Raw genomic sequence first — 22,693 nt, forward strand, 5'->3', positions numbered from 1 at the left:
AGAGACACAGAGACACAGAGACACAGAGACACAGATCTCTATGTGGTCAAAAAATCTTAGCATGACAGCTCATATCACTGTAAAAGTTTGTTGAGAAACAGAGAATAACAATTATCACATTGCCACTCTGAAGAAATTATCTTTTTATTCTACAATATGCCAAGACAGATTGCACAAATCTTGATAAACATATATTGAACACAGTTGCTTTTGATCTGTACTATTAGAAAAATCTAAATATCACATTATAACGTTCATTAAAGTATTGCACTTTTGATACATCTATTTTTTTCATCTTGGTCAATAAGATATGAAGAGTCAGTATGCCTGTTTGTTTCCCAACAGCAAAGTTAAAAACTTGAAAGAGCAAAAGCAACTAAAAAAACCAAAACCAAAAACAAACTTGTATTTCTTTCTACTATTAACTTCACTAAAATATCACTAATATATGTGGATTCACTTAGATCTCCCAATCACCTGAAAATTCTAATTTTGAACAGTAAATTTCCATCAGAATGCAGGGACCACTTATAAAGAGGCAGATATAAAGGAATCTAAGTCACATAAATCTGAATTATATATGATGTTTATTAAAAACTATTAGACAACAATAACAGCTTGGTTGGCACATATATCTTAAGGAACCATTTCACAGAGTAATTATTCAAATAAAGAGACTTAGAGCTAGGTAGCTGCCAGTCAGACTACGTTCAGCTTTATGTATGAAGCACATGAATTCTAGCCGTGAAATCCAAACAGATTTTTATGTCCATCTTATGACAGAGGCTAAGTTCAAGTTCCTTTAAGAAATAACTTCTGTCTCAATACGAAATAACTGTATCCTAAAGATCTGATCTTAAAAATGATTCACAAGAGTATTGCTTTGTGAGGACAGGAACTCAAGATGTATCAATACAGAAAACATTGTGCCATGAAAGCAGTCAAAATCGATTGAAGCACTGCAAGGAACTGTAGCAATAAGAAATACTGGACTTGAGTGACTTAATTCTTGGATAGGTAACAAAACAAGTAAGTGTTTTCATATATTGATTCTAAAGGGAAAACAGAATACGGAGAAACAGAAAAGAAACAAATACTCCCTTTCTTCTCCTAAGGGGGAAAAAAAAAATAGGTGTTGGTATTTCCTAACATACAGGGCTGAGTCACAGGCCAGTCCAGATATCCTAAGATCGGATGTATTCATGTTTGAAGTTTTTCCTATCAGCATTTTTACACCTTCATTAAACTTCACAAGGTATCTTTCAGATTGCAACTTCCAAAGTTGCACGTTAAGCATCATATGTTTCAACTCTGTACGGATCCCTCAAATGTTTTGTCCTGGTAAAACCATCAGAACTACGCACACTTCTCCTATTAAGGACAAACCAGATACCTTATGAGAAGCAAGAGAAATGAGAATCATCTAGAAAATGGCTGATTTGAGAGCATAGAGGGCAGATAGAAAAACAAGTGTTAGGGGGAAGAGCTAATTGCTCACTTCTGACAATTCAGACTCTATCATCATCAGGAGATGAATTGCAGGTATTCCTGTGACATAGCTACCACTCTTTCCACATAACCCGTTCAGGTGACTGTGGGTGAATACAAGTAATCTTCATTCTTTATGCTGGGTATCAATGACAACTATCCACATTATGGAAAAATGTGCAAGTGTTCTGATATTCAATGCTCCTGGCAAAACGGGTTACATGAGCCACGATGCTAATTGACTGTATCACTTCACAACCATAAGAGGCTTACTTCCAATATTTTAAAATGTAATTTTAAGTACTTGTAGGACAAAATTCTCATAGATCTACACTGGTATTTATTTAGTGATAAAAAATGTAAATAAGACTGCTTTTACACGTTAAGTCATCAAATTGACAGAATATCAACATACCTCATTCATTAACACAAATTACATAAGTTATAGTTCTGGYGAGCTTAAAATCAAAAGTGAAGAAATGACAAGATAAAAACAATATCAAAGAATGATGTTTAAGGTACTAAATGCTTGCATAAAAATACACTGCTTATCTATGTCATGGTCTGTAAAAATGATAAGATGACAAGAATGCAGGCATAATAAAGTATTTATTTCTCTACTACCTTTACAATTCAAATACCAAAGAAGTTAAAAAAAATCAGAATTTAAAAAAACAAATACACAGCATATTCATATCTTACCTGCGGTTATGTAACCAAATTATGATTTGAGTCTCCTAGCTTTCTTAAAACAGTTCTAATCACATATACACAAAAAAATAACTAACTCCTCTGAACTTTGGTACATACAGCCTAGACTAAGTTGAGAGGTAACTATATCCTGAGAGGAAGTGAGAGACCATTCTGAAGGGCAGTCTGCAGACAATGGGAAGATTAGCACAAGGAAAGAAAATAGCAGATGTTCCATAAGCTTACATCTCTTGAATATACTACTTCAGCATCCATTTAGCTTGTTCTTTGCAAGATATTTTGTGTATCTCCTTTGAGAAATAGGAATGAGRTATGTGAGGGACCACAAGTTCATTCTGGCAGGGTGCATTTGTCTAGTTTTCAGGAAAGCATTTGATAAAATCTGAAGTTCAAACATATGGTTCAGAGATTTTTACTGGTTCTGTTAGGGAAGGATATTTTACAGTGGTTGGAAAGGTGAATTTGCAAGTTTTATCCTTACTATTCAGAACTCAGGAGGTCTACTTGATACACATTAAAAGTGTTATTCCAATGATGGGCAAAAACTTGCCCTCCTGTATCCATCTATGAATCTATGCTTTCATAGTGAAACTTGCCAGTAGCTGTAACTGTACTGTTAAAAATAGTAAATAAAAATAAATATTGTTGCAATTCTCAGCCAGCATGACCACAAAAAACCTTATCCTACCATGCCCTAGGTTATTCATGACACTTTGAAGTAGTCAAAAAGCAATGCTTGAAAAACTAGCAAAAAAGATTCCAGCATGATAAAAGATAAAGCTGCTTGCRAAGGTAGAAGCAAACACTGGCAGACATATTTTATTATTTCAACTTAAAGTGATACAATATACCTACACCTATTAAATGTAGCTTTATATTATTAAATACCCTCGTTATTTCACTAAAATACTGTATTTTATCACTCTTAGTAAACCAAATGTATGCACTTTGAAATATACAATTTTGACCATAACCAGCCTGATTTGAAAAGTAATAAACCAGTTCTATGGTTTCCAACTCTTTCGAGTCTGCAACAGTCTAACCATTGATCATTCCATAGATTTATATAAACAGACACCAACCCTGCTCCTGCCCGTCCGCCCCACCAAAAAAAAAAAAAAAAAAAATTAAAGCCTGGAAACAACACCTCTGACTAAGCATACCTATTAAATATTTTACTATTAAAAAACTAATAGTTAACATCAATATGCCAGCACTGACACTCAGCACCATGCATGAATACCAGTTAAAAATAACGGGCTAGAGGAACAATAGTTAATAAAATGGTTCTGTTACTTTCTAAGTACAAAATCCTTTGGAAACTCTGTTTACAAGTTCTTCCTACCACAAAGTCAGACTTCATGCTCATGAGAAATATAAGGGGAAGGAATTTTAAAGTCCCTCCTTCCTTTTCTTCACCACAGAAGTAACAATTGCATTAAACTTTGAGACTTTTTTTAAGCTACACAGTGAAATAGTAGCTTTATAGTGTGGAAGGAAAAATATACATGGAGGCAGCTGCAACCTTACCTTTCATCTGCAATACCAAACAGAAAAAAATAAAACCAACTCTCTCCAGTGCTCAAAGATAATAGTATAGGACAGAGCATATAATAATAGAATAATAGAATAATAGAAAAAAAACAGCATGGCTTGCCATAGACATGCAGAAAAGAAAATCGATATTCTCTTGTTCTTCAAATTTTAATTCCTGTATGTATATTCCATTGGTAGCAAATCACAGATAGCAATATAGTAAGTCTCACCAAGCTACCACCTCAATATACCTATTATTTTCTACAGTCCTACATAAGCCTATGCGTTACAGAACATGCATAAAAAATATTTTGAACTCATGTTCACTGTTTGTTTTGGAGTATTTTATTGGTTGTTTTTCATTTCCAAGATGGAGAGTTAAATGGAGAATTAAAATATGCTATGACTCTAATATTATAGATTATATTAGCTACATCAAAACCCTTCTTAAGAAGGACAAAATCCAGAGAGAGACTACCCTGACTACAGCAGTACTACTGCTATTATAACCTGTGGTATGCGTATTTTATGCTACACAAAGACATTGCTCCAGGATCAAACCATGAGCACATCTATCAGTCTGATCCAAATAAAGCTTTGGGAACAGAGGGGCAGATAACACCGCTTCCATTGGACATGGAGTCTTTCTTTCAGGTGTACATTTGAAATATGGACTCAGTGGTACCTTGTTGCTATTAAAGATTCCAGACAGAAGTTGTGTCATAAAAGCCTGTGGCTTTTATACCCACCTAACTGATCTTATGAGCATCAAGGCAAGTATTTTAAGCTTGAAGTGAAACCAAGTTCAAATGACAAGTAAATTCTAGGAAACTTTTAAGAACAACAAATCAAAGAGCCACTCTGACTACAGTTGATGTTCAGCTTTCTCTTGATAATAAACATTTGAGATAAGAAAATAAGAAACAGCACAAATATACATTTGTATATATGTAGGAACTGTATATTTCCCACACTTCATCTTCCTTTTTCTTTTTTTAATACAATCCATATATTAAGTTCTTCTAGTGCTAGAATTAATGCCAATTATGACTCATGTCTTACCACTTGTGTTAAAAAACTAAAAAAATCATCCAAGTGTCTTGGACAAAGTTGATTAATAAATTATGTGAAAAATAATTTACTACTTCTGTTACTTTCTTGCTGTMCTTCATGATTTCATGTACCTTGACTATATCCTTCATATATGGGGGATATGAAAATTGGCACATATAATGAAGAACATCAGCCTATTTATTCACCCCTCAATTAAAGTAATTCCCATTCTGAGGGGAATTCACATTCCCCTCTGATTACTACTTCCCTTTGTCTTCTCCTAGTCTAATTCATTCTTTCTGAAGATGACCAAGCAGGTGAACAGAATTAAATACCCTCTAATGCCCTAAAGTGGCAAAGAGGTGCTGATTTTTCAAATAATGTCTTCCCAACTAGATATTTTCTTATCTTTTGCCTCTAATGAAGGTTACATTTTCACATCACAAGTAACATATAATCCAAGACAGTTAAAGATATTTTTTGTCCACAAATACTTTCTTTTTCAAATGTCAATTGCATTTGTTTCCACACCCTCAAAATCACTCAATATCATGAGAAATTACAACTAAAATATTACTAAGGAAAACCAAGATTTTTATTTAAGCTTCCATAAAGCACTGTGAGAGAATACAGAGTGGCAGAGGGGAGGGAAGAGGAAGGAAACAAGTCAAAAATGACTGCTAAATAAAGGATAAATGTCTTCTTTACCTCAGAATGGTTAATTTTGATTATCTGCACTTACAGTGAGTGACTGTTTACCTGAAATGAGAAATTGATTCTTGTTTATACAAATCAGTGCCTTTGTCAGAATTTCTCTGTATATATGAGACCGTCTAGTATTTATCTCTTTTTATTACTATCAACTAGCTCGTCTTCAGTTACGGTATGAGCAGATAGACAGAACATACCAGAAACTGAACTAGTCCATAAAGATCTCTCTTCTTCTACTACTGTTATAAGTGAAAAGTATTTACCATTTTCTCCACACGATATATTAACTATTTCACAGCTAGCTAAATCCCATAAGACAGCTACAAACCCCATTAGCATATGGCAGTTAAGGTTTAGTTGGTGCTGAAAGGAGCTGGGACTGCTACCAGTAAAACAGGAGCAACTTTTGCTTTCAGGGAACCTCAGTGCCCTGAATTAGGATGCCTCCATCCAACCATCATTGCATAGACTGCATATTCAAGAGATCTTTGGGTCAAGAGAGAAGGAATAGGGGGTCAGCCTCCAGCCAAAACGGACCAATGCAGGATTGATATTCTTTTCCTTGCAAAATGTTCCATGCCTAAAGCTCAGCAAAATGGTAAGAGATAGGCCTACAGAAAGGGTCTTCAGTTCTTTCCTCATCTATATATCCACACTGACTTCCCTTACACCTATCACCACAGCTTTATTACAGACTTTTTCAGAGAATATATAACTTTCTAATATTGTATTTGTTATAATGCATARAAAGACACATCTTATAGAAAATTGTTGCTAATAGCGGTAATCAAGAAATTTGCATAAGAACAAGCAGTTTCAAGTGGAAACTTCAATGGAAACAGGAAATACCTAAATCAAGCACCTTTATATGCTTTTGGTTAGGCAAACCATGAAATGGAAGTTCCAAATATAATTTCTGTAAATATTGTTAACAAATAGCTGAATAAATAGGGCCAAATCAAAGCAGAAAATACACAAGGGTGTTCATTTATATAGTAATGCTCAAAGAGGGATATACCTTTTTTTAATATAAAGCATCAGGATTTGTAGAAAATAGTGATAAGGAAATGAGAACTAAAACTGCAAGCTATTAACGTGAGAAATAATACAAAGCCATTGCAATACTTACCACTGTGAAATTCATAACCTTCAAAATCCATATCGTCATTGCTAAGTTAACAATCATGGTAACCAACAGCAGAAGTACAAAGAAGTATAAGCACCTCTTTCGCCATCCATAAATCCCTACTGGATAAAACTGAGGATTTTCAGTCCTTGGGAGGCTGTTCTGCTGTGTTGCTAATATATACTGCTCTCGTGTCATCTGGAACGGAAAGAGACATAAATAAAAATTGGGGGGGCTGCATTTCAGAGATTTTTATTATACAAAGAGATTGTATAGGAAATCAGTTTCTACTGTAGGAAGGGTTGCATTAATTCTGTATAAATCACACAAAAGTTATTTTAACTAGGCATTTAGTAAGAAACCACCAGGTTCTTAATAGTAAGTAAATCTTTTATTTGAATTATAAATGCAGCTTCAAAAGTCAATGTTATCAGTAACAAKCTGTAAAAAAAAACTATTGTAATGCAAGCATGATTTTATAACCATCATACTAAGCTTTAGTAGCCGTAGAAGATATGTGAAAGTAGAAAAAGAGATACATAAAACAGATTACATATTCTAAATTCTATTTCTGAATGTCTATGCTGTTGTGAAATCATTCAGAAAAACAAATTCTGAAAAACTCAGCCATATAACTCCATACAAATAGAGAAAAACCTGTCCCTTCTACACATTAGTTTTAAGTATCATAATGAAGCTCGCTCTTTTTTTTTACTATGCTCACGAAATTTATGTCATCACATATACTATGTTTTACACAAAAAGAAACAATGCTAACTCTGCCCTTTAGGTTATGTTGATAACATCATCTACATCTGTTATTTCTTTTTTATTTTTCTTTCCTGAACAAACCTTAAATTCTTTCAACACACAGGCAAGCAGTGAGTATTTGTAGACCACTTAAAGGTGTTACCATTAATTATTTAAAACAAGTCCCTTACTGTGTTTCATAAACCATTTTACTTTTGTTTCCATTTTTACATCTTTAAATTTCACAAATTTGCCTTCAGTTCGGTTGTCACACTGCACTTCACCAGAAAAATACTAATTTTTCTTAATTTCATTTTATTGACTTGATTTCATTTTTTATTTTTACAAATTATTCTTGAAATGTGACAACTTGACAGAAAAGTCAACTCAATTACCCAAGACAACTCTAGTTTTTGGACAGAATTCTTAGGAGAACTTCTTAGATCAATAACAGTAATGAAATCTCACTCCCTGACATAGCCTTAATTTGAGGCCCAAAATATTTTCACACAGATAACCATAGTGCTATAGCAATGACCACTTACCATTATCACATCCTTTCCCATAGATTCTTTATACAGAAACAACTCTCCCATAACCCACGTTATATGAATTACTTGATTTTGTTGATCATTTCATCCCATTAAAAACCAAAATTAACATTTTAGATCTGTTCAGCATGAAATTGCACCCAGCTATCTCGCTACCTCCATCAAGTCACTCTGTCCTTCTCATCACACCAACCCATGTAACATCTGTTTTTCCCAGCCACAGACAAGGATCAAGGGCTTGCTTTTCTAAGAACTGCGCATAAATACGCACATAATAAAAAGGCATAAAGAATTTGCCATCATGCTGTAAGACCTTTTGGGGCTTACCTTCTAGAGGTAAAAATCTGGCCCTGTTATTGTTATGGGCAACACACTTCATATCTACTTGAAGATACATATAAAAGATCATCTGACGATTTTTAAGTTACTTGGAAATAAACCAAATTCTACTTGCTCTAGCTGTAGAGATGGAGTAGATAGAAAGACTGCAAGTCCTAAGACAAAGGAATGATCATCTTTCTGCAWCATGTTTTCATATCCCAGAACTAACTGGAGTGATGTACATGAAGTACATAAGCCTTAAGCACTTCAGATGAGTATTTTTAGCTAAGGAGTTGCTGCGATGAGTACTGAGGCACCCAGTTTCAGTTTTAATAAATCARAAAAGTACAAAGAAATTCCAGAACTGTAGAGGATCAAAGAAGTTATTTCAGTGTTTTGGATGTGAATTACTCTTGCTAAACAATGCAGAATAGCAGACAGAGTATCTTAAAAAAATCTGACCATTTTTTGCTAATAATGTTTACTGACAATACCTAGATATACTTCATATATATTTATACAGTCACAAATACACACACACACACACCTTTATATAGATATATATGCATACACATACCAACTTTTGAAGGCTTTACTATTTCATGCCAATCAATTTCCAAAGTACATTACAAAAAGGTGTACTGAAGTTGTCTGACTGATAGAGGTTATTAGGAAGGAACCAATACTCAATGAACATTTAAAAAGTTGGAGTGCAATACTAATCTTAATGCTATTTCATTTTTCACGCTGTAGGAAAATCATTGGTACTAATATTTCAAGACAAACTTTCAAACTGYATTCTGTGTTACCTGATTTTCTGAAATAACTGAAGTTCAAGAAGCATAATTAAAGAAATAATTACATTAAACAAGGGTTCCATTAAATATTTGAAGGATTTTGCCTTAAACTGATGAACTGCTTCGGATACACATACACAAAAGAATAAGCAACCCAGAGATACACATTAAAGAAATTAAAATAATTTCAGTATTATGAAAACTARTAAGATTTCTAATGAAAATCAACAAGTAATACACTATTGAGGAACTACAAAGGAATTAAAACAGCTCTCACTCTAGCAAAAGCATCCTAACACAAGATAAAGAAAATTATCGTATCACAAAATGATCTTTCCCAATACTATAAAAATATGATCATGCACATTTCAGTCACAGATAACTGTGACTTGCACAGAAAAGATTTTCTAATGCTGTTTCCTGACACAGCAGACAAKGAAGCAGGAAGAAAAAAAATAAATCTAGAAGGGAAGTGGTTCACATCAGCATTTAGAAGGGGTGGGGGGGGAGGCAAAAAGTCTACCATTAACTAGCCATAGCATCTGKTTTTTCATGATATTTGATAGGTAAATTATCAGATTCCAAAACCARAAGGCATCTCCCTCTCACCCTGCCAGCAACATGCCCACTGGCCAGCGGCTCAAGCTGTGGACACCTCTCTTTTGTATGACACTTGTGCAAGTCGGTCATTTTGTTCTACTCTACACAACCTGTGACCTTAATTAAGCTTACAGATGAAATATTATCTCACCATTTTCTTCACAGACTTCAACTACCAAGTTAGGATATGTGCTGGAAAGTTCACCACATGCGTCAGGTGACCCTGCATGAGCAAGAGAGGTTGGATTAGATGACCTCTAAAGGTCCCTTCCAACCCTAAGGATTCTATGATTTTTATGACTTACATTAGCTAAGCTCTCAGACAAGCTTTGGAGAACATTATAAGTTTTATTTTAAGAAATATTTATGCTCTATATTTTATGTTGGCTATGTCTAAGATGCACTCTGTCAGCATTTTTGAAAGATGCATCCAAAAGACTTCACTCATCACTCTTCAGTCTCCAACTGGAAAAACCTTAATTTCCAGCTTSACTGTAAGGAGAATGGATTAGCTCTGTTTGGACAAGATGCCAAATTTTAGAGAGTTCAAGATTCACATTCAAGTTACTCAGATGCTTTCTTGGTTCAGCTGTGGATTTTTGCCCTGGCCACTTCCAGAAATGGAGAGGTAGCTGTGCAGAATCACACACTCAAAAGTCCCTTTGCTTTGCTGAAAACCTAAAGGTGTAAGATGCAAATATACAGAACGTCAGTATAAAGCTGTCTATAAAGTCAGTCAGATAAATTACCTAATTAACATATTTTGGAGTATAACACAGAAGAAACTGCTTTTTCTTCTTGGCCATGAAAATAGGTTGACATTATTGTCAGCAAGGCTCAAGTCAGCATGTCTTTACTGACAATTTTGCTTCGCTTYATATTGTCAATTAGAATTCTACTTTTTTGCTAAGTTGATATAATTATATTACTACAGAGACTTCATTACAGCCACAGGCAGGGCAGCAGCTGAGGTACACAATTTTCTCCCCACGACGCCAAAACCCACTAAACAGCTATTAGAACAATTGTCTATAGAAGGACAATAAATGTTTYCATCTTGAATGTTGTTCTCTAATAAAATTATCACTTCAGAAACATGGAGATAAGTGAACTGGTACTATTACCATTATTACTTGGTGGGAACATCTATGGTTGTTCTGTATTTAACATATGTAATTGTGATGCTCACAACACAATGAAGTTCACAGCATGTTAGAATGGATAAATAATCATCTAATGAGCAGAATTATATTTTTCTCCACTATTCTATAATCTGAAATGTTTTTAAGTAGTAACATGCTGTACTGAATTATTTAAAGCTGGATTCAAGTATTTCYCAGGTAGTAATGTTTTCTAGTCTGTTCCCTAAATTAAATTTTCAATAATCAAGACAATTTCAAGTGTATTTAAGGATGCTTTCATTTCAAWAGTTTATTACTTCACTGGTTTAGTTTTATTATCATCTATACTTATATGTCATGATTTAAAATAACTTTTAAGACCAAAAGCTTCCTGAATATTGTATGGTTATTGTTAGATGAAACTACACTACAGATATGATGTATTATAAAGATAACCTTGATTAAAGTGGATGAGGGTAGCAGAAACTGTAGCCACAACAACAGATTCAGTATAACCTTGTTTCCTTAGGGAAAAACAGACACCTGAAAAGATGAATAGATCAACTTACATAATATKGAAAGATACAGCTGAATTCAGCTCTGATATCTTCACTAGCTTTTTAGCTCTAGCTCTGGGACTCTCATATATTCCTACTACTAGATTAGTAGGATTAACAAATCCACAGATTAATGACTACAAGCAGCATGATCCCAACTTGGTCTTCTGCTTGGCTGCCTCTTAAGTACATAAAGARAGCAAGGAGGACAATGTTTTTGTTCAGGATATTCCATCAAGACAAGACCTAACAATCATATTGATGAAAGRCAGCAGGGCCAATATTTCAGTAGATTCGTTAGCTTTTCTGAGGGATCTGTTGAAGAAAAAAAGTTAYAGCAGATAGTAGCACTGAAAACTGCCTCTAAGAGTGCAGAAAGAATGCTGTATTTTTCAAGGAAAAGAAATGCAAGGCTATATCAGAAARTATATGGAATGAACCATCTATGAGATGACACGCTCTCTTCAACAACTCTTTTATCCTCTACTAGGAAAGCTGAAGTCCGACATTCATGCATTTGGAGCAGTCACACACACTACACTCAGGGGACAAGAGATGAAAGACTGAACTGAATACAAAGAAATGAACAAATAATGGTTCACTAAGAAGTTGAAGAATAAGCTCCTTAGTACTGTTGCATTTCCTTCTATTTGCCTGCACACATAGCACGACTCTATTGCTTAARTACAGATACATAAGTTTTTAAATCTAGAACACAACTGTGTCTGTCTTCATTTGTAAGAGAGGTACTTTTAATCGCCGTTACTTCAAACTAATAATTTCAGATTCTAAAAAGGATAGCAAGAACAACACTTGAAGAAATGCTCTGATATGAAGAACAAGTCTTATATGGTAAGCTTTGGTGTAAGTGTTAATATAGGAAAAGCATAAAGTTCACTTAGCACAATTAATGCACATTAATTCACATTAAGAACACATCCTTCCTGCAGTGTGCTGTWCCACCAGAGTTTCAGTGTGAATAGTCATGTCCCAATTCTTTTGTCAAGACTGCAATGCAGATTCTTTCCTGATGGATTAAAAGGAYAAATCTTTACAGTTATGGACTTTTACCACATATAACATTTTTATGTCTGGGGGAAAAAAAAAAATCCCCAATTAGCCACCATGAATAAAAAAACAAGAAAGCTTTTATGTTTCTCGCTGCCTGCATTCTAAAACATCATAACCATGTGGTAAAACCTCTGTAGATACTACTGATCATTCACAAGTCCCTGGCAAATCTGGTGTATGTACTGAGCAGATGATACTTGTCAGGTGTGGATCTCTAATCAAACTATTTGATATGCTAATGAGCTGAGATCTTAAGGTCAGAAAACACAAAGCAACTTTGAGTCTCCACCTCAGTAGTGTCAAGGAGGGCAGGCAGTACAAGCAAGAAGAAAACAGATTTTTTTTTTTTTAGGCAACTCTTTTGACTATCTCATTCAGGCCATGCTTATGGAACAARGTATGGCTCACACAGAATGCAACATGTCACACTAGTGTATCCCATGCTCTACACAATTCAAAGGACTATTTATACAGCCAGGAGTTTAGACTTTTTTCAGAAGATGATTGAAAAAATAGTCTGAGACTATAACAGAAAAGTGTGTGGCCAAAACTTACGTTGTTTCAATCCCAGTTCATAGAATTTATGCCTTTCTTTCCCTCATCTACTCATATCCCATTAACTATGCCATTACACTTTGCTGAGCTAAAAATAGCTGCTTTTTCAGAGGGGCATTTTTAGCTCATTAAATTCATTGATTTGGTTCACAGTGCAGTCCAAAAGCTGTTGTGCTGCCAKAACTGATGATGCGAGTTGACAGGTATATTTACTGAGGCTGCTGAGAAGACAGCATGAACGGAAGGCAGCTGCCTTAGGCATGACCACCCCAGCAAGGAGCTTAGAGTACTCTAAGTTACCATAATAGTAAAGGGAGGTGGGGCAGTGGAAGCAAAGTGTGGCAGAAAGAAAACCCAAAACATCCACATAGACACACTGTGCATACATATCTTAAAGCTATTATCCAAACAGTAAGACTTTGTGTGTAAGCTCATTTGCCCACTTTGTGCTGGACATGACAAATGGGAGGATTCCAGAAATATTTCTCTAGAGAATGTCTCACTCTAGTAGAAAGGAAGTATTTTAACCCATTGATTGCAAATCTAACCATCAGAAGCAACATGGTTCCATGTGGTTTGGAGACTAGAAAAACTAGCACGTGAAAACGCTGGGATTTCTGTTTGCTGTTAATCTAACATACAGCCACCTTGCTGTATYCCACTACAGAATTTTAGTGACATCACTTACGTAATATCCCAGGACAGTTTTCTAAACTTTCAAATATTCAGCAGGATGAAAACAACTGCCTTCAAATCAACAACAACTGCAGTTTGGATTTGACCGGTACTTGTTGAGCTTCTTCCCCAACATAAGCCAGGTATGTCAATACCGTGTCTCACAGTACCACTGACTTCTTAATTCACTCATTTCATCTCAGCATGACTTAGATGATCTCATATTAAACATGAATTAGATTCACTGTCCCTACTAAAGGAGATGACAGCTGCAGCTCACTTCTGTGATATCATTTATTGATAAATGTAAAGTTATAACAACATCAATATTCAAACAAAAGGTCTTGGTCTTTCAAAAACATRAGCATATAACAGAAGTGATCCCTAGTCACATCTCAAAAAAATATAAACAATACTTCTTACATTTAAGAGYACAGCCAGAAAATAGCAAAATTTATCTTAAAACAGATGACCTTTGAATGAAAGCCTGAATTAAATAATAAAAAATACATTGTAGCCTTTTACTTTATAGAACCTACCATCATAGGTCCCTGTTCTGGTCCAAGCATCAGACAGGTGTTAACATTTTATTTAATGCTCTTCAGATAACTCTTGTCAGTAACCTGACACCTAAAATTCCTTAATATTTTAATAAAGTTGTTGAAAATTATAGTAGAAACCAGAATATAATACTATAATTATCTCCACACTTTGTTTTTTTTCCATTTCCTCTACATTTTTTGATTTTTTTGATTTTTTGAAATACTTTTTGAAATATTTTGAAAATATTTTTAAATTTTGAAATACTGCATGCAGAAATTGCACATGGAAATATATTTCTTCTTAACAGTCCACCTGTTCAGATTAACATGCTACAGGAAYCAAAGCATTGGCAATGCATGCTCAACCATACCAGTTTATTTCATTATTGAACAGGGGTTCTAAAAACTTAATAATAATCAAGTCTAATATATAATGATTAAATGTCACATTTGTCAGCTACATTAAATGACTATGTTAGAAGTACTAAGCTAACATTTTTAATCAATCAAAAGGACACAGCATACATTAGAGGTCAAGAAACAGAACTGTAGTCAAAATTGCTGGTGGTTATAATCTACAAACTTTACATGATTGAGCAAGATTTGAGAGGTTATTTATATCTCATCTTTATTGCATTTGGCCGTTACAAGTTCTGCACTCAAGGGAAATAGGTAAGATAAATCCTTTGACACTCTAATGAAGGTGGCACATTCTTACTAGCTTCCCTTAAATGAGAAGAAAAAATTAAATGAACCTCAGCCAACATAACATGTTCTTCCCGCTGTGAAAACAAATGGATCAATATAACTTGACAAAAGGAAGACTAGAGGAAATCAAAAGAAAACACCTTCTTTATACCAGAAGAATAAATTGAGGGAAGATCTAGTGCTTATGAAAAAAAAATCTGTAACTGCTCTTCTCATTAAATCTCCCACGTCAGCAAAAAATAGAAGTATAGCACAAAGAGATTGTTTCTCCAAGAGTTTGCTTTCCCACCTTATGACACTTGTCTAAGCAGCAAATGATTCTCTAATTTACTTTTCTAAAGTCTGTCACATTAATAAACATACTACTGTTCAGAGCTACCTTAGGTAGCTTCAGCTTTTCAATAGTAATGGCTCAAACACTTTCACCTCCATTTCAATGAAGCCCTAAGAGCGTAGGAGACAAGATGTAAGGACTAGAAAATAATCTCTAATCTAATCAATTCCCAATTTGATCAATTTCCCATGTAGTTATTCAACTTTATTGATATTAGCAGAGAAAAAAAGTCTTTCAAAGTAAAAAACTAAACAGGAAACAATGACTGCTCAGTAAAAAATTCATTATAATCACAGACAATTTCCCAAAGACAACATTAAAAAAAGACAAATGGCTACTTTCCTGATGGAACACTACCAATTTACCGGAAAACATACATATTATAAAGCTATTCTAAAATTCTTACTGTGGTATGGGTAAATCACATTTTCCAGCATAGAAAACCTCTTGCATGATTAGCCTAAAATACAGCCATTCAGAACTGATTTAGGAGAAAAAAGGGTCTTTAATTACACGTTCACAAATTATTTGCTGCGAGAAATAGCTTGTTTTCAAGAAAACATCTCTCACGCATAAGATGAGGGTTTTTATTATTTGTTGTTTTTTTAATCCTGACAGACATTTTTATATTATATACAGCAGAACACAGTTTTAAAACTTTTTTCTTACTTCATTTACTACCTTTTTAATAGTGAATCAAGCCTGCTGGTASGTGTTCAAAAATGCCAGTTCCTCTCTTATTTATAATAAGCAGTGCATAAAGATATGCATATAGATATTTGGTATCTACAGAGAGGTTTCTGAAAATCTTCCCCACAAATTTAATGCTAAACGTGAAATCAAGAAAAGGATTTTCTATTTTAGATTTATACCTGTAAAAAGAACCTCTACCATGCAACTTCCTACTGCATTAATACTTCCTACTGCAATATATCTTTTGTACCACTAGCTTTTGTGGATGTATCGAGACTACACATAGTACTTCATAATAAAGTCCCTAATAAACTAAACTCAGTGGATATAAATAATAATAATGGATATAACAATAAAAGGATTCAAAATATGCACAAGGATTTACTCTAACATCATCAGTTCACTGATGTTGTGAGAACTGCTATGTTTTGTGCTACAGTTAACTACTAATGATTAACAGCATCTCCTTTTAGAGAATCGTTTAATCAGGAAACCTCTACTGCCTGAACATGTTATTAAATTAAAATGAAGTGGGAGTTTAAAAATTTCAGTTAATGAGTAGGCAAATGGATTTTTTTTTAATGAGAACAGATCATTTTAAAGGTTAGTAACATATAAACGTAGACAAGCAAGAAAAACCCCAATTTAATAATCAACAGGACATTTTCTGTAACTCTTGATTGTATTTGGTTGCTTAGAAGCAAGAAGCTATGTCATGAACAACAAGCTATAGTCTTATGTAGTCTTAAACAACTGTAACCCTCCAAACAAGTAATCAATGTAGTATCAACATGTGCCTTTTTTTTCTTCCTTTCTTTTATAATTTAGAACTCACAGGGGACCTTTAAAAGAAGAATAGTTGGGCAGTCTGAAGAAATACAAATTAAGCTTTGGGAACACATAATCTCAGGGAGTTACGTGACTGCTAACATGCATGCCAAGCTTTTTATGAAAGCAGTAGAGTAGACCTATGTGAGTAACTAGTAACGAGTCAATGCAATACTAAAGACTTGGTTAACTTGGTGAGTTTTAACAGAACTCTCTCTCACTAAGACTGAAGACATTAAGAAATTATCCATTAATGAAGGAAAAAGAATTGAAGTGTAAATACTCCACATGCATATCATTCCTTCAGCTCTGCTTCAAAGAGTAACTGCCTGATGTAATACGAAATGGTAAACAACTACATAAAAAGGAATAGAACAAAAGAACACAGCAGTTTCATAAAACATTTACATTGCTGTTCATAAGTATTGCAAAATTAACTTACAGTGGATTAGATATGACATCGCATTAGTATATTTCTGATTTGGGTAATGATGGTGCAACTATGGGACTTTTCACCTAATATTTTCATTAAAAGCTTCAGAAGGAAGTGCACAAAATCAGTTACGTACAGAAATGCCATTGATGATTAAGAAATCGCACTTACAGAACTTTAAAAATGCTGGTAAATGTTAGTATACTAGAAGAATCATAAAACAGATCTCCACTTCTCCCCTCAAAATTTAAGTTTCTGCTCAAATAAAAATGAAAAGATAAATCAGTTGAGAGAAAAAAACTTTAGATATCACAAGAACCCTAGGAAACCAGGAGAACCAAAGCTGGTTGGTGTGCGACAAGGAGAGCTACGTAGAGACAAGAGGATTTGGTACAGTCAAGAACAGCAATCACTTGCGGATTGCAAAGCCAGAGTAACATATTTTGGAGAAGAAAGTGTCATTTATTTTTATATCTCTGAGTAGACAATTTCAAATACTACATTTCTAATACCTTATAAAGAAAAAAACAAATGAGTTGTCTGAATTTGGCTTCCCACTGTAGCATTACTTGTTCAGACGCAGTCTTGCCCATTTCTGCACACAGATAACTAAAGTGCAGTGACTACTGCAGTCTGTTTTTTAATTCTCTAGAAGGGCTTCTCATCACCTGCATGTCACTGAAAGGTGCTAGTGGAGCAGCCAAGCATTGCATAGCTCCTTGGTAAGCCGAGTGAGGAAATGTAATTCCTCTCTCAAGCCTTCTTCATCGCAAGAAGCTTCCTTTGGGGTTTGCCAAAATAACAGACTGCTCTTATCTCAAACCTCTACCACTAGAACCCAGTCACAGTCTTCAGCCAGCTTGGACCTCTTCCACATSTGCACACCAAGCGCACGTTCAACTGCCCGCACCTTCAGGTTTCACACTGGGTTGGCAGTGAAATGCTAACAGTAAGCACTGCAAATGTGCATATGACAGAGAAAAAGGCCACACCTAAAGCACTGTGTTTTATTTTTTTTCTCTCCCCTTTGAGAATACTATGCCCCTCAATTATCAAAATAGTAATGCGTGCTCTTCTCATGTACATCTATAAAATGTATAGCTGAGCTAGAAGAGCACTGGTCATCTCCAGTATGACTAGATAAGCATTTGTCTTCATTTTACTTATTGTAAACACTAGAGAAAAGCATATTATCAAATCCTCTTGGAATTGTAAGGTCTAAAAGGCAATTTAGGGATTTAGAAGATATAAAGACATCCAGAAAGAATATTTATTAACTCTATGGCATGGAATTATTGCTTTTAGAGCAATATACCTAATTTTTGCAATCCTTAAATAATTCAGTTCCCAAATCTAGGAATGTTGTGGCTTCTAAAATAATTAAAACCTATGCATACTATTTATACTAGTCTTGTTTTCATGTATGAAAAGCATACTGAAAGCATACAGGCAAGTATATTTATAGTGCATAAATCAGTGTGTAGCAGACAAACACACAGTTATCACCACCATTCACAACACTTTTCCCAGAGATACTGCCTACACTGTTCTTTCTGTTTAGGTAAAAAGCATCTCATTTTATAATATAGGCTCTTAAATCTCAAGTAGACCAAAAAACCACAAGAGAGTTAAAAATAAAACTTAAAGGAGATGTTTATAGGATCTTCTAATTAAAATAAACTTCAATTTCTAAGCATCTACTATCAAAATAAAATTCRAGTTTTTCTAATAACTGTTTTGAAAATCGCCACTGAAATACTTCTGCATGTTGAAAAAATGACAAAATTGATTAGCAAGTAACTTTTACCCCTGCTTTATGTCTTATGCATGTGAGATGGAAAGAGCTAGCCCTTGTGTAAAAATTCCCATTGCCACCACCAYGAGAGGCATGCAAATACTACGTGTTTCAAAGCAATCTGGCATGTACTAAGAAAGGGGCTTCTGTCCTTGAAAAGAAATGAATTTAATACTGCACTTTAAGCCTCTAGGACAAACATACTGGTACATTCTGTTTATCTAGATCCTAGAAAACTCAACTCCACATAATGGTAAAGCACAACATATTCTTTGAAGCACAATAAGCACAATATTCTTTGAATATTTCCTTTTTTTTGAGCAGGAATTTCCAATTCTATACCTTTCATGATTAGGCAAATGCTGAAAAGAGTGGAAAGATTTATAAGACTTTTTAGCAATAAATGTTAAAAAAGTTTCATGCTAGATCTTCATTCATTGTATTACCTGTTGCTTTAGATTACTATATTACTATTTCATTACTGGGACAGAACCCTATAGTGGAAAAGAACTAGAAGGTATCAAAAGCACATAAAGCTCATTAAGATTTTGGGGAAGGGCAAGCAATCAACTCTCCCATTCAAACAGTTGCATTAGTTYAGCAAAACAAAAATTTCCATGTCCAGACTTGATCCTTTTCTAAAAGGTTATTATTTCAATATCTGCAGAAACAAATTAAAAAAGAATACTGAAGAACCAAACATTCAAACTTGGTTATTACTGAAAGAAATAGCTACTGTTGAGTACTATAGAGAGGACAGCAGTTTTTTCCTTGGTTATTCAGGGTGTGAGGTTGAACAACACACACCAGGCAGGGCACAGAGATTAAATGGCCAGATGTTGCAATGGATGCAGACCTGTATGAGCCTTGCCAAAGTCAGAGGGGGGGGGGGAAAAAGCACCCCTCAGAATACTAAAAAAAAAAACACATTACTCACCAACCTGTCTATACTGTCACAATAGAAAACTCTTCCCATGTAATTCCTTCCAAAAGAGTGAACACTGTAAAACCGTATTTTACTTAACATAATACAAGTCATGTCTGTTATGAAAAATCATCAAGTTAGAAAAAAAGAAGGGAAAGATAGTGTACCAAGAAACTTATTTACGACAATCAAGTACTATGAATCAAGCATTATGGCAAAAGTGACACAGAATGTATTCATTGATTGACAGATTGCTTGAACTGAAAATGAAGAGTCATCAGTGCGCAGGTATCTTACTCAGTTGCCTGCTTCTGACACACTGCCAGCTGATTTTAGATCAGTGAGAAAGTTAACTGAAACTTCATTGTCCAGAACAGAAAAATAYATTCATGTATACACACACGTTTATATCATTTTAAAATATGTAGAATCAAAGTTATGGTATAACCGTACAGACCTTCAATAATAACAACCTGCTTCTAGCACAAGAGTTGGCAAAACTGAAATGAACAGCAATTCAGGATTTTAGTTTAGAGGCCTCTTCTGKGAATTCAGAATCCCTTCGCAATGAAGTATTTGATGAAATCTATTTTTTCATTTTTTCCATAATATATATATGCCATATGAAGCCTGCTGAAATAATTCTATGCAAAATACACCTGGGTTTCAGATTTGTAAACTTTTCTTTTTCTGAAGCTTTTTTTTTATATTTTTTGTTTGTTTGTTTCTAAGCCTAATTTACTTTCAGAAAAGCTCACAAAGATTTCTAAGATCCAAACTCTTCTGGAAGCTGCCATTGATTTCAGTTTTTTAGGTTTTTTTAATAGTTTTGAAATGGAACTGTAAAGTCATTTTCTGAGATAAATACGAAAACAGGGATCTAGTGCCWGAAGTCACAGAAGAATGAAAAATACTTGTACTTAACCACAGACTTCTACTCTCTTTCCTTACAGAAAACAACAAATAGGTCCTTTATCTAGGATAATACTGCACCATATAGTGGCACGATTAAGAGACTCCAGAATCTCAAGCAGTACTTTTAGACAGTGCTGTTTTCATTTTTGTGTCATATGATGCTCCATGCACCCTAAAGCATCTTGTCYAAGTCTTCCCAAGCTAACTAAAAACTGAGATTTGAAAGGTAATCTATTTCTTTCTAGCCACATTAGCATTGGCTTGCTTAAATTATTGTGTTCTGCTGTATTTGACAACTAAATTACCTCTTGTCGTTAGTTATGACAAACTGTTTTAATTTATGCCCAGCTTTCATTTTGCTACTATTGCAGACAGAAGTGCAAGATCTACAAAGGAAAACAAATTGATTTCTCTCAAGTCATCTTTTGTATAACTGCTAAGTTTAAGTAGATGAAAATGATTTTCCAAGCATTTCAGGTCAACTACAACTATGAGAAAAAAATAATCAGTGTACGGCTCTGCTCKCCTTTCCACAAAACCAATTTATGCCACTCCACAAACTCTAATTCCTCAACAGAAATGGTTAACCAACTAGCACACGCATGCATGTCTCAGTCTTAATGAGGAGCATATTACTCCAGCTTACAGCAATGAAAACTTGTCAAGGAGAGAATCACAGCTCACAGATGGACTACTCCCTGCATAAAAATKAGGCATACATGCTCTTTTAAATTATCTAAACAAACACCATTTATGCAAAAAGTTTCTAAAAGTCAAAGGTTAAGATTCTCTTTATTAGGCAACTATTAATTGCCCCATGATTTACTTCATAATTACTACTACTAATTTAACTGCCATTACTAACCACTAATCCTAAAGAGCTTTGAAACTTACAAGAAAGGTTGGATTTCAATGAATTAATCATCAAAAGAAAAAAAATCATATTCTCTGCATTTTTTTTCCTATGGAACAGCTGCTGGTTTARGAGAACAGTTTGAAATTTAGCAACTTATGCACAATTTCAACCTAAAATTACAGGAGTTTTTTGGCACTTTCTTCTAACTAAGAACAGCCATTTCCTCATAGCTTTGAAAACAAATACTTGTTTATATTCACTGGATGCATTAGGCAACAAAAAATGCAATAAAAAWTTTAAAATTAGAATATGAACCTTCTAGTTCTGAGATGAAGTCAAGGCAGGCAGTTCCATTTTAACACGTTCAGCAAAGAGAAGTATAGAAAGCATTTCAATCTTCCTCTTTAAAGTGTTCAATATAGCAAAAATTTGTTCCTGAATAATAGTTCAATTTGAAGCTAATTGGTACTGGCGCTCCACTCAAAATATTTTGACCAGCCTAACTTATGCTGGCACCAGCCAGCTCACTTTTACTGATAGCAATCTACAAGTTCATTGGTTCACATCTACATTCATCTGGATATTTATAGGAAAGCTAAATAGAGCCTATAAAGATACCAAATCCACCCCAGTGCAAAAAAACTCTATGCTGAAACGTGAATAGCTGAACCTGAACGCTAGGCACAATCTGTTAAAACATATAAACAGACATATGGGTGCCACAAAGAGCTGTTGTGCACAGCATTTTCTTTCTCAAAGCAAAATATCCCATGGGAAAGCACTGCTGAGTGACAAATTCTAACTATGCTCCTAAGTAGATCTACGAATGGAATGAGTAAGAGTGAGAAATTCAATATCTATTGTTAACTGAAATATAGTTAACTGAAACATTCACACCTGGAGTACTGTGCAGTTCTGGGCTCCCCAATATAAGAGGGATGTGGAGCTCCTAGAGAGGGATGATTAAGGGACTGGAACATCTCTCATATGAGGAGAGACTGMGTGAGYTGGGCCTGTTCARYTTRGAKAAGAGAAGGCTGA

At 34.5% G+C, this 22,693-nt stretch overlaps 1 protein-coding gene across 1 annotated transcript in view; it reads right to left on the reverse strand.

Moving 5' to 3' along the window:
- The window catches only part of SGCZ (sarcoglycan zeta), a 215,784-nt gene that overhangs the window by 171,463 nt on the left and 21,628 nt on the right, over window positions 1–22,693 (reverse strand). Inside the window, exon 2 of the mRNA XM_026033647.1 lies at window positions 6,629–6,823. Within this exon, the coding sequence (XP_025889432.1) occupies window positions 6,629–6,823 (195 nt within the window). The remainder of the gene's footprint in view (window positions 1–6,628; window positions 6,824–22,693) is intronic.

Source organism: Nothoprocta perdicaria, unplaced genomic scaffold (assembly GCF_003342845.1).
Source record: "Nothoprocta perdicaria isolate Ctin4 unplaced genomic scaffold, notPer1 scaffold_13, whole genome shotgun sequence".
NCBI lineage: Eukaryota > Metazoa > Chordata > Aves > Tinamiformes > Tinamidae > Nothoprocta > Nothoprocta perdicaria.